At 37.7% G+C, this 12,551-nt stretch overlaps 2 protein-coding genes across 3 annotated transcripts in view; one reads left to right on the forward strand and one right to left on the reverse strand.

The window, feature by feature from the left end:
- LOC113026906 (arylsulfatase A-like) lies at positions 1-10,458 on the forward strand. The gene is made up of 8 exons (XM_080304752.1): positions 1-1,995; positions 6,138-6,378; positions 6,510-6,728; positions 7,526-7,695; positions 8,098-8,222; positions 8,694-8,821; positions 8,905-9,007; positions 9,087-10,458. The coding sequence occupies exons 1-8, from the start codon at positions 1,775-1,777 to the stop codon at positions 9,371-9,373; spliced, it is 1,494 nt and encodes a 497-aa protein (XP_080160878.1). The 5' UTR covers positions 1-1,774; the 3' UTR covers positions 9,374-10,458.
- mapk8ip2 (mitogen-activated protein kinase 8 interacting protein 2) overlaps positions 9,709-12,551 on the reverse strand; it is a 27,793-nt gene continuing 24,950 nt past the window's right edge. For both annotated transcript variants that reach the window (XM_026176177.2, XM_026176176.2), the window contains exon 14: positions 9,709-12,123. In XM_026176177.2, the coding sequence (XP_026031962.1) occupies positions 12,051-12,123 (73 nt within the window). In that variant the 3' untranslated portion in view covers positions 9,709-12,050. The remainder of the gene's footprint in view (positions 12,124-12,551) is intronic.

Here is a 12,551-nt window from a genome sequence, read left to right on the forward strand (position 1 = left end):
TCGGAGCAGTTGTCTTTTACTAAAACACAATGCAGGCAGCCTGTGTAGTGCATAGACTGTCATTTATCCATAGTGGCTCTCCTGCTTCTTCTCTGTAACTCATGGAGAACAATTAGATGGGTCTGGAAAACACCCTCAAATTTATTATTATTTGTGGCAAACATATACCAGTCATTACTGAATATTTGTTTCTAATGATTTTTAATGATGCTATAGGTGCTCCATTAGCTCTACCAGACTAATGACTGACTCATTGTTTACCTGAGCTGAGCATGACAGCTTGGCTAGATTTTTCTTTTTGTCTTAAATATAACATGAACACATTTGATGGAAAAGCAGGGGCATCGCTGCCTCCTTCCAGGGTTGTTGTTCCCTGCAGAGATTGTTAGAGTGCTCTGTGTTGGAGAAGATTAGATGAAGAGAGCTGCTGCAGCAAGGTACTTTTTCAAAATCTCTCACTGACTGTTGTTTTCTTTGTTTTTCCATCATCCAACAGCTTGTTTCTCCCTTAGGTTAGCACTGTACAGAGATGTGAAAGTGAATGATAAAGCAAAGTATCTAGTTCCCTAAGATGGCAACAATGGTGCAAGACAGCACGCAAGCTAACTGATAGACATATCACACACACACCATTGTGTATGAGGACTTCTGAGAAGTTCATAATGACTTGGTCAAACAATGCTTGCATAACCCTAGACTTTCCTAAACTCCATTGTGTAAAATGTAATAATTTTATGTGACTGGGACTAGCTTTCTAACCTCCATTCCGACTTGCCTCCATCACTATCAAAAACATTACCTTCCTCCTCACACACAGACTCACACGCACAGTTGTCTGTATGCAGAACGTACAGCACATATTAAATGCTCCCATGCCATGTGTTTCTTCTTTTCACATGATGCCAGCTTGATTACATGCAGGTAGAGTTGCACTTTTGTTTTCCTGTCCACCTCACAGAAACATGTATGTGAGAATACATAAAAAAATAGCTCCTGGTACTCTCTATCATCATCAGAAAATCATCTGCCACATTCATTTGGATGGACAGGGGGATACATACTGGACTTTGAGGATAGAAACAAAGTATCGAACAGCGTTAGTATAGATCTGATACTGATACAAGTGTTGGTATCAATACTATCGATATTTGGATCAATCTACCCACCTCTATACTTTAAAAAAATTCAGCAAGAGGGCTACATGTCACCAGCAGCTTCACATTTTCTCTCTCTATAGCTGGATGGTGCAAAAGGACTAGCAGCTCCTGTCCCTCTCCTCCTCCCTCAGTTTGCCTCATCATCATTTTCTGATATTATAATTTACTTTAGAATAGAATAGAATGCCTTTATTGTCACTATACAGTTGTACAATTTGTGGCCTTGCAAAATGTTTCAAAAACCGCGTCTTGGTTGTTTGTAGAGCTGCGACTGGCCCACACGCGGCGACTCTTGTGGTTATCAACTGAGTGAAGAGCCGTGATGCATTTATATAGCCGTATTTCGCACATCACTATGACAGGCGGAAGAAGAAGTAGTTCCTGCCAATCATTTAGACAGTCCCAATAATATAGTTACTTTCCACTGTGTTCCTATTAATCACAAATTACAAATTTACCACAAATTTCCTAAATATCGATATTTTGAAATAAGAACTGAGTCTAGATCACAAATATTTGCTATCGGAAGAATCGATATTCCAGTATCGATCCGCACATCACTGTTTATAGGGATCTGACGCTTCCTTACTATCAGTCAGACTTAAAGCCAGAGCAGGATGGTATCCGGCAGCTTCACCTTTTTCGGCATTATTCTTTTGTGCACCTGCTCTGCTTCACCGCCGAATTTCGTCCTCATCTTCGCTGATGATTTAGGTTTCGGGGACTTGGGCTGTTATGGACATCCTAGTTCACTCACTCCCAACCTGGACCGCCTGGCAGCTGAAGGGCTCCGATTCACAGATTTTTACAGCACCTGCCCCGTGTGCACCCCGTCCAGGTACCGGTGTAATCAGTACTGACTGTTGGCGTTTGTGAATAAAACAGAAATCAATCCGAGACTTAGCTCAACAGTTTTTTAAAAACTTTAAAGTAATGAAAGTGGCCGTGAAGTATGTTAAGGTTCTGTTATTCATTTATTTTTTGTTTTTTGTTTTGTTTTGTTTTTCAAGTCGATTTGATCCTAAATTATTCTATGAAGTTGTAACTGACAAATTATTAATGGGCTCATTAATAAATAAGTCATTTTAATGGTAGACTGCGTTATTGTATATATTGTGCATTAAATAGTTCTGCATTAATCCACTTAATATCTTTGTAGAACTGTTATGTTATATTTATTGCGGTTTCTGCTGTCCTCTTGGTCTACATTCTTGAAAAATAGATTTTTTAATGCCAATGAGCATTTTACATTCATAACTAAAACATATATAAATGCCTCTTTGCAAAAAAACTGATTCTGAACCTCATGACACAAATGTTCCTCCTGGCTTAAAATTGCTTAATATCATTGACGAGATACGTTTAACATATGTTTCAAAGGTTATAGGCCAACCAGTCATTTCTAAGAGTTTATTCTAGCAGTTCCAGCCAACATTGCTCTCTTCCAATTTGTCCTTAACTTCATCTCACTCTTATTGCCTGTTCTTATTGTCCTTATCTTCAACTTCATGCTGCTCTGTTGTATGTTAATTGCCACTTGGGGATAAATAAAGTCTTCTGATTCTGACATAGCTATTGAGGTCCTATAGTAATATAAAGTATTATTAAAATGGGAGAGGAGTAACTTTCTTCTAAAACTGAGTATTCTTGGTTTGAGAAATGGAAGATTGAAAACTTTTTCCAGTAAATTAATAAAAAAATAAAAATAAAAATACATTTTTTTTAATTTAATTAAGAAAAAATCAACAGAAAAGAGGGAAGACTTGGGAGAAACTGAGAATGGGGGGCTAAAAAATACTGAGACGTGTCAAAAACAGGAAATGTTTATGACGGGTGAGATAACGGTGGCATTGGGGAGAGAATGATTGGACACTAGGAAGAGAACATCAGAGTTTATAGTTTCACCTGGCAACTTCATTCAACTACAAATAATGCTGTAGTCCTGTGCTTTGATGCAATGTTTCCCGCTGCAGAAAAAAATAGTGTATTAATAATGTATTAATAATCAATATCAATAATATTCCATTGTTCAGTCTAACAGCCCCAGGTTTGTGGCTCAGAGTTTTAGTCGCCCATGTATAATTGTATTGTGCTGCAGGATGAGACAAAGAAACCTTTTAATTTCTATATTTGTAAGTATTAATATAACTTAATTCATATTATATTTATATTTTCTATCATCTAAAAATCCAAAATAATGTTACTTAAGCCTTCAAATAAGTATGGTCTCGTACACTCCATGTACCCCCACCCAATGCTTGTTGCAGCTATTGCTGCCATATAAGATAGGACAGCTGCTGACAGCCTGTAATTTAAACATTGTAGACTAAGACTAAGTTAACATTTCATCTGCATATATTATTGTAACTTCTACAGATTTACTTAGATTTGATTGATGATAAGGTGGTTTGATGTAGGACTCCTGCCAGCTTTTTCACTATAAATGTTTAATGGTGGTTACAGTAACAAGCACTGCTTTTGGGGACCCTAGAAAAAAAAATTACCCACTACACTTGAGGTCACCTCTTGGCAGTGACTCCACCTCTTTGCTCCTCAACATGTGTGTATACAAAATCAATCTTGTAATCAATCTTTTTATAGAAAAACCAGGGCCTACATGGGCTTAATGTAATGCTTGTCATCCACAGGCATGCTCTTAGATATATTTCTATTGCAGGTCTGTATTTAGTAGTAAATGTGTTAAGAGTTGTGATAGAAGAGGTATGCAAAGCTTTGAAGAGCCCCGACACTCTGCCCTTTTTATTGATCTATCAAAAGCCTTTGACACTGTTGACCATGGCATTTTATCTCAGGGGCCATTAGAAATATGACTTTCAGACCAAACATTTGGCTGGATTTCAAATTACCTTTCCCACCGTGGCAGTATGTGCAGCTCAATGGTCTCTCTTCCAGTTTTTTAAATGTCACCAACAGAGTGCGGCAGGGTTATTTACTTTTTATGTTAATCACTTGGGACAAAATCTAAATGCGTCTGTCCATTTTTACGCAGATGATACAATTATTTTGCTGTTGTGCTCATATTGTCAACGTGGTTTTCGAAAATGACAGTTACCTTTTGGTTGAATACAGTCACAGAGTCAGCTCAGACTGGTTGTAAATGCTGAAACACAAAAGTGCCTGCAGAAAGAGCATGCTTGCAGTACTCCCCTCTCTTGTATCTGCTCAAGGCATTATTATTGAAACTGTGGCCTCATACAAATACTTGGGTTTTGTGATTGATAAAAATCTTTCCTTTAAGCCACATATTGACTTTGAGCATCGCGTCAATATTTGTTAATGACTTGGGACAAAATCTAAATGCATCTGTCAATTTTTACACAGCTGATACAATTATTTACTGTTGTGCTCATACTGTCGATGTGCTTTTTGAAAAATTACAGCTATCTTTTGATTTTATACATTCATAGTGTCAGCTTTGGTTTTAAATGCAGTAAAAAACAAGGTTGTATTTTTCTCAAATACAAAAAGCATGCTTGCAGTACTTCCCTCTCTTGTATCTGCTAAAGGCATTTCTATTGAAACTGTGGCCTCATACAAATACTTATATTATTATCAATCACAATACAATATTATCTGCTTCTCTTGTTGATATCGCCTTTTTTTACCCCTCCTAGATTATGATGATACAATTTACATGTCTCTGCACATTCTGCCCATCTGTGTACTCTGTTTTATCACGGGGCATTAAGATTTATAATTGGCTGTAAACCTTTAACACACCATTGTACTTTATATTCTTTGGTTTACTGGTCCTTATTGGCCTTACCCAGGATGGTTCATTGGTATCATCTTATCTATAAGTTTGTGGTTTGCTTCCCTGTTATTTATTAGATTACACGTCACATAAATAGTTTAGTCATAGCCTGTGGTCTGGACTTTATTACATTCACCATGCATCAGTTCATACAGAGCTCAGAAAGAAGGTATTCTCCTTTTCTGCTCTGTCATCATGGAAAACATTACAGAAGCTCTCTCAATTGATTTCACTTGCAGACTTTAAAAGACATAGAAATTACTTCGTGAAATCATTGCTGAGAACCTGTTTTTTGATATGACTGCATAAACATTAGCCATTTGTGCTTTTTTATTGTTTATTTTATTGTTATAGTTTTAATATGTTTGTCCGAAACACATCTCTTTTCTACATAAGACACTGAGTCTACCTGTATAAATAAAGCTCACATAAAATACATTTAAAAAATGAAGCATTTAAACAAAAATGATTTTTTAATTAGGTTTTCTTAATGATTCGCTGCAGCTTGAATTGATAGATCTGAGGTAATGAACATGGATCAGTTTAAATACCTGTGGTTAACCGTACAAAGCAACAGACTTTGCACAAAAGTGGTGAAGAAGAAAGAGCAGGCTGGGTGGAGTAGGTGGAGATTAGTATCAGGGTTTATTTGTGATATTTGTGATAGCACAAACCACACATTATCTCCTATGAGGTGTGGTTTGAGATCAATGACACTAACAAAAAGATATTAGGTGGTGCTAAAGGTGGCAGCGTTGAACAAGACTTTCATTGGGAGTGACCAGCATAGAGAGAATGTAAAATGATTTTTCAGCTCAGATTTAAAGACGGGGGGTGGTAGGTGAGATGGAGGAAAGCGATCTGCTGTGGTGACCGCTGAAGGGAAAGAAGAAAAGATTGCTGTGATTCTTCGATGGAAGAAAACCTTAGATGACGGAATTAATATTTGAATATAGAGTAATTATTTTCAAATTTCATTAAGTACATGAAATTTTTGTTGCTGCCTCTAAACTTTTACTTTGACATGCAACCAAAGTGATGAAATCTTCCCTACATGTCCTGTAGTTTTTCATCTTCCATTGTTGGATGAATTGATGCAGTGAGTTTCTTTAGGCCGTTTTCCTAAGTGAAGTAAGAGTATTCAAAATTACCCCACTATCTTTTCCACTGTTAATTAACTGCCTTGTTTGTTGTTTTTTTCCAAGGGCATCATTGTTGACAGGTCGCTATCAGACCCGGTCAGGAATCTACCCAGGCGTGTTTTACCCAGGATCTATAGGTGGTCTTCCTCTCAATGAGACCACCATCGCTGAAGTGTTAAAGCCCCTGGGCTACACCACAGCGATCATAGGAAAGTGGCATCTAGGTGTTGGGCATAATGGCATGTTTCTTCCAACCAAGCAGGGCTTTGACCATTTCCTGGGGATCCCATACTCCCATGACATGGTCAGTGTGTTTCCAGTCTGTGCTACTTAAAATTGCTTCATGAAATTTCTTTTCTTTGCTATATTCACTTTACTATTCTTCACTCTGTACTGCTGTCTGTTAATTTTTCAATCTTGTCTTTTCTTCCCCAGGGCCCCTGTAAGAATCTGACTTGTTTCCCTCCAGATATAAAGTGCTATGGATTGTGTGATATTAGCAACGTAGTCGTCCCACTAATGGAGAATGAGGTCATCAAGCAACAACCAGTCAACTTCCTGGATCTGGAGAGGAGTTACAGTGACTTTGCAGCCAACTTCATAACCACATCGGTTGAGAAAAAACAACCATTCTTCCTCTACTATCCATCACATGTGAGCAACAAGAGCAATCTGAAGAAAATGCATGAATTAAAGTGTGCAAAATCAACCTTCTATTGAATGCAATCAAAGCTTTGGTTCATCAGCTCTTTGAATGCCTAAAAATGTGTTTTCAAAATGGTAAATATCAGGATAATTCAAAATTTTCTAGTCCTCTGGGGAATAGATTCTGGTCCCTCAATAATCAATGTGATGTGCAATACCACTGATTTCCTTTCTTATCCCATATCAAGTAAAATCAGAGCTGGTATCAGTGATACTCGTCCAATACCTAAGCTTTGAACAAAAACTTAATGTGTTTGGAAAACCGAAAGTTCTGTATTTCAAACTATATGTTCATAATGAGTACCAGAAATCAGACTTCTTCTTCTTATTGTAATTGTGAAGAATTATCACACAAGAAACAAACAAACCTGAAAAGTCAACTCCTGCATTTTAAAACATTCAGTAAACAATTAAAAACAAATGTGACTGATAGAAAATAATAATAAAGTTTAAAAACATTTTTTTTATATATATGTCATTATCTATGTTTTGAAATAAACAATATAAATATCAAATATTTTGAGTTGTTTTTTTTTTATTTCTTAAAGCCTACAATGACTATTTTTGATTCTAAGTGTCTGGAAAGGATTCCATCATAAACTAATTTTTTTTTTACCCCAAATTACTAAAATACCAATATTCTAATAGGGGAATTGATTCTAGAACATAAATATCTGGTATCGGAAGAATCAATATTTTAGTATCAATCTTAACAACACTAATAACCACTTGTTTTCTTGCTTCAGCACACCCACTACCCCCAGTATGCAGGTATTGGGGCAGCTGGCCGATCTTTAAGGGGTCCGTACGGGGATTCCCTGTTGGAGTTTGACAACACTGTAGGCCACCTGGTGGAAACTCTGGAGAGGACAGGAGTGATCAACAACACATTGGTCTTCTTTACATCAGACAATGGGTTGGTTTTCAGTTTATTATCATATTTGTTGCTAATCTATGAACTGTATTTATTGTTATTCCATTTTGGTATCTCATTTAATGAGCTTAAAAAGGTGACTGGACTTTATGTTTAAATCTTTAAAGATCAAAGAACACTAATTCCAATCTTTTTTAAACTCTTAAGACTACTGTGACGTGTATGACTGAGACATATTTCATTCAGTGACTTAAAGACAACAATGAAGAGAAATGCACTAGAGTTTTGGAGTTTAATTCCTCATGCTGACATTTAACCACCCTCCAGAAAAAATATTTTTCCTCTGTTCAGTAGTCAAGTTTCTAACAGTCTTTGCACTCTTGTGATAATATTGCATTTATCATGTTTTATTAAATGGTATCTGTTTTCTTTCTCTGCATGTAGGCCTGAACTGATGCGCAGGTCCCGTGGAGGCATTGCTGGTCCTCTGAAATGTGGCAAAAGTACCACATATGAGGGAGGCATGAGAGAACCTGCCATCGCCTACTGGCCGGGAATCATCAAACCAGGTCAGGACATTTTAGTAGTCTGCAAAAAGTCTAGACTACATTATCCTTCAAACACAAAAAATCCTGACCCATCCTTGATCTTGCCACACAGTTTGGTTACATTTAGTTTTACCTGCATGGTTTTTGGTGCCAGACAACTTGATCACCATTCAGATGGTAGGATCAGAAATTGCTATAAATACCATTTACAGCCAATACAGCATTTCAGGCTGTTGGTTGTGGTGCAGTGGTGTGAGAAATACGTTTGGCACCTTAGTACTAATTGAGCATATGTCAAAGCCTTTCTGCGATCAGAACCTCTGAAGACTGTTTGCAGTGACCTGTGTAATCTAATGTATGACTGTAGTTCTGAAGGTGTTGTTTGTTTATTCCATGAGCATTGCCTCTCCCTTTTTCCAGCATCAAAGTATACTATAATGAAAACAAAAATGTAGCCTTTAGTGATTCTTTTTTTGAACAAATTGTTTGAAGGTGTTACTCATGAGATGGCCAGCACTCTAGATATCCTCCCCACATTGGCGCGCCTGGCAGGAGCTGAACTACCACAGGTGATGCTGGATGGGGTCGATATGACGGATATCCTCGTTAAACAAGGAAAGGTAGGAGCATTGTATTTAAAGTTGTGCAAACACTCAAATAATGAAAAAACCAAGCTCGTGTGTATTTTCTCTGTGTTTTACAGAGTAAAAGGGAGACCGTGATGTTCTATCCTGTAAATCCCAGTGAAGACTATGGCCTTTTTGCTGTAAGGCTGGGGAAGTACAAGGCCCACTTCTATACACAAGGTACTTATTAATTATTACATGCTCACACTGTCAAACTTTAGCTGGTCTTGACTCCTGCTTGTTCACTTTTGTACATCAGGTGCTTTCCATAGCAGTACTACACCAGACAAAGACTGCTCAGCATTGCGCAAGACTCACGACCCTCCTCTGATATTTGATCTGGAGGCTGACCCATGTGAGCTCTATCCTCTATCAGTAGATACACCTGACATCCAATCTGTGCTGCAACAGGTCAAGACAGTTAAGGAGCAATTTGAATCCTCCATGGTGTTTGGAGAGAGCCAAATGGCAAAAGGAAAAGACCCCAGCCTCGAGCCTTGCTGCAACCCTGAGTGTAGCCCCAAACCTAGCTGCTGTCAGTGTTGATGAGAAACATTGCTGCAGCTCCTAATGACAATAAAGAAAGGGAAAGTTGAACTGCAGTGCTGCTCTCTTGTAGAGAGTGGAGTTTTAATTGCTAGAAATTAAGAAGCAGTGTAAAGGCAATGTGCTTCCTTAGTGAGGAGATGATTTTCCAAGATTTAATACTGTCTCAATTCAGAAATAATGTTTAACAGTGTACTGTATTTTCTTTCTTCTATGCTTTGAGTATTTTATTCTTTGATTTTTTTTAAAATTTATTTCCACTTCGGGAATTCTTTGTAAGCCCTTTTCACTCACACAATTAGGATTTAACCAAACAATGAGGACAACAATAAAGGTTCAGACATCAAGCATATATTTTATTCATAAGACCAAACCCATGACAAGGCGAATGATTTTTTTTTCTTTGTTTTCCCTTGAACTTTACAAGTCCTTGTTTTTAAAGATACAAGATAAGATATGTTTGTTCTGTCACATACTCTTTTGCTCTAGGTATACAGTGAAGAATCCTGTTAAAGTAATAAAGTCAAAAGTTGATTTAACTGTTGAAGTACTTCTGAGCGGCTATATTGGACTAGATCTTCAGTGGTTGCTCTTGTGTAGCTGTGTGAAAAGAAGTATTTTAACTAGGCTGTAACAAGATAGAAAAACAGAATCAGAGGCAAGTAGATACAGATCAGAGATGGGTCACACTGTTGGAGCTCAAATGCGATTACTATAATCGGCAAGACACAATAATAGTTTTCCAGTGGCAGCTGACTGAGTCACTATTCAGCTCTAACAGCAGATTGGTCAGTAGTTTGGTTGTGTGTCACACACTAGTGATGTCACATTTCACAAATGTGCCCTAAACGTGCTGCTGCTGAAGCCTGTTTGTAGAGAGTTATGGAGTCTTCAGGAACCTGAATGCCAGCTGTGTGACAGACTGAGATTACACCGTGTGTTAAAACATGAAAAGACACTGAAATAAAATTATTGCAGATCACAGATATTTGTGTGTTTTTCGTTCAGGGGTTTTCATCTGCTCGTGATCTTTTTTAAACTTCTTTTTAATTCATGTACATATTCATTTTCATAACATACTCAACATAAAGGACACAGCACTATCATAGATTTGCTATTGTATATACACGATCTAACTGACAGCAATACATATGTAGATAATACCCTCTCTCCTGCCATGTCAACTTTCAGTGAATCTTTAACACTGAAATCCTGCAAATAGGATGTGTTTTTTCTGCTGGACTGACTGAAAGCAGCATAAAAAGATGCTAAACAGTGTCAGAGAGAACAATGGGGGTGATTGGGGAGGTGGACTTCAGCTACTCCCACCTCCATATAAGGTGCTTGACTGCAAGCCATGGTTTGACGCTCCAACCTCCTTCATTCACCTATTGTGTGACAGGTGAATGAAGGTATAATTAAACGTGGAAACGCATCACTCTCCTTGTTCACCATGCTTAAACATTAGATAAATGCCCAACCATTAACAAAAGTGTAAATCTGACATTTTAAAGGTTTGACTCCACTGGAATACCACGTATCAGCAGTACACTCCCCTATCAATCGATCTAGTCATTCCTTTTACCTCATTGAAACTGAAATGGAGATCAGGAAAGCACTGAAAGGCAGAGTTAAACAGTCAGAGATGTGAGAATATGGCTTTTCAGAGGGCCTTAGCTTTCTTTCATCTAAAAGTGGCATCAGCCATATAAAGCACACACTGATCTAATATTTTGCAACTGTACCAGCTGGATGACTTGCTATTGAAGCTCTAAGAGCAGTGCAACTTTGAGAACAGGAGGGAAGTAAATTTGCTCTGTCATTCAGATTTGCTGAGAGTTACTGTCCCTAAATCCAAAATGAATATATCTGCAGAGCAAATGACATTCAAAGTTCATCTGAAGTCAACTCATCGAACCGCTCTGAAAACTGCAGTTAATCCTGTCAGAGCGATACATCAAAAGCAAGAACAAAATTTCCCACCTTCAGTCTCAACTGTGAGCATTTCTTAATTAGTCTGAATGAGGCGCCTGAATGTCTACTCTCTATACATGTATTTACAACACACTACGATTTGTACACAACACAGGGGTAAGCTTGGACCAAGGACCGCTCGCTGTACTCTCTGTCTCTCTCTACTTTGCTCCAATGTCACTATAAGTATAAATTAAATGACCTGCTTTTCAGTATTGAACAAAAACATATATACAGTTAACTCAAACGCCGACGTCTTGATTAGACACCATTCCTTTACTGATTGTTGAGCTGCTTGCCATTCACTTGGATATGTGTATTTCTTGGTGTGTCTGTGTGCAGTAATCCTACTAGCCATGCATTGAAAAGTGATACAGCAGTAGTAGGTACATTGTTTTCATCTCAAAAGAAGAATCTTGAAATAAACAGGTGCTCAGCATCTTAATTTTTATATCATAGAAAAAGATTAACTAAACAGGCAATCAATCCATTGAGATCATGGAAATAAACAAAGAGAAAGGGATGAATGAAATCAGTCAGATGTCTAGCATACTGTAGAAATGAAGATCCCAGGTTTAGAGGGACAGAAGAGTATTTTACAATGGAGCGAAAAAAGAAAATCCCCACTGACAATGCCCTCTGGTGGCAAAATTGATGAACATACACAAGCTGTGGAGGAAGAAGGTTGTCATGGCAACATTTCTCACTCCAGGTAGATGTCCTCAGTGGGGCAGGCGTATTCCAGATGCTCTTGGTAGTACTCCTGGAAGGCTCGTCTGCAGAAAATACAGACATATGAGGACTAAAGATTTACCTGTGAGATAGTATTAGATATTTTTAGATTCAGTTTTGTACGGCTGTTTAGTGTTTCTGATGTTTCACAATGTTTGTGTGAAAAACACAGAAACAGAAGTTGTTTTTCACAAGTTCTGGCTGACTTAATGGCGAGAATCTGATGGATGAAAGATTTCTGCCGCCTCCTCTTAATCCAGCCTCAGAGAGTGGGCTAATGTGCATCTTTAATTATTCAAACACATTGTGGCTGAATAATACATGAGTAATTCTGCTGCCATTTAACCTTATACAGGTACACACACATATGGCTAGTGTGCAAATAACAAAAAAAACCCAAACTGGATTGCTGTCAAGCATTCTGCAAAAGAAATTTGTAATAAAATGCACTTTAATCCAGACTTTGAGATCA

This window comes from Astatotilapia calliptera, chromosome 7 (genome assembly GCF_964374335.1).
Source record: "Astatotilapia calliptera chromosome 7, fAstCal68.1, whole genome shotgun sequence".
NCBI lineage: Eukaryota > Metazoa > Chordata > Actinopteri > Cichliformes > Cichlidae > Astatotilapia > Astatotilapia calliptera.

Coding starts and splice junctions, on each gene's coding strand:
- LOC113026906 (XM_080304752.1), top strand. CDS start 1,775: ATGGTATCCGGCAGCTTCACCTTTTTCGGCATTATTCTTTTGTGCACC. Junction 6,379..6,509: donor TCCCATACTCCCATGACATG/GTCAGTGTGTTT, acceptor TTTCTTCCCCAG/GGCCCCTGTAAGAATCTGAC. Junction 8,822..8,904: donor TCCTCGTTAAACAAGGAAAG/GTAGGAGCATTG, acceptor TGTGTTTTACAG/AGTAAAAGGGAGACCGTGAT.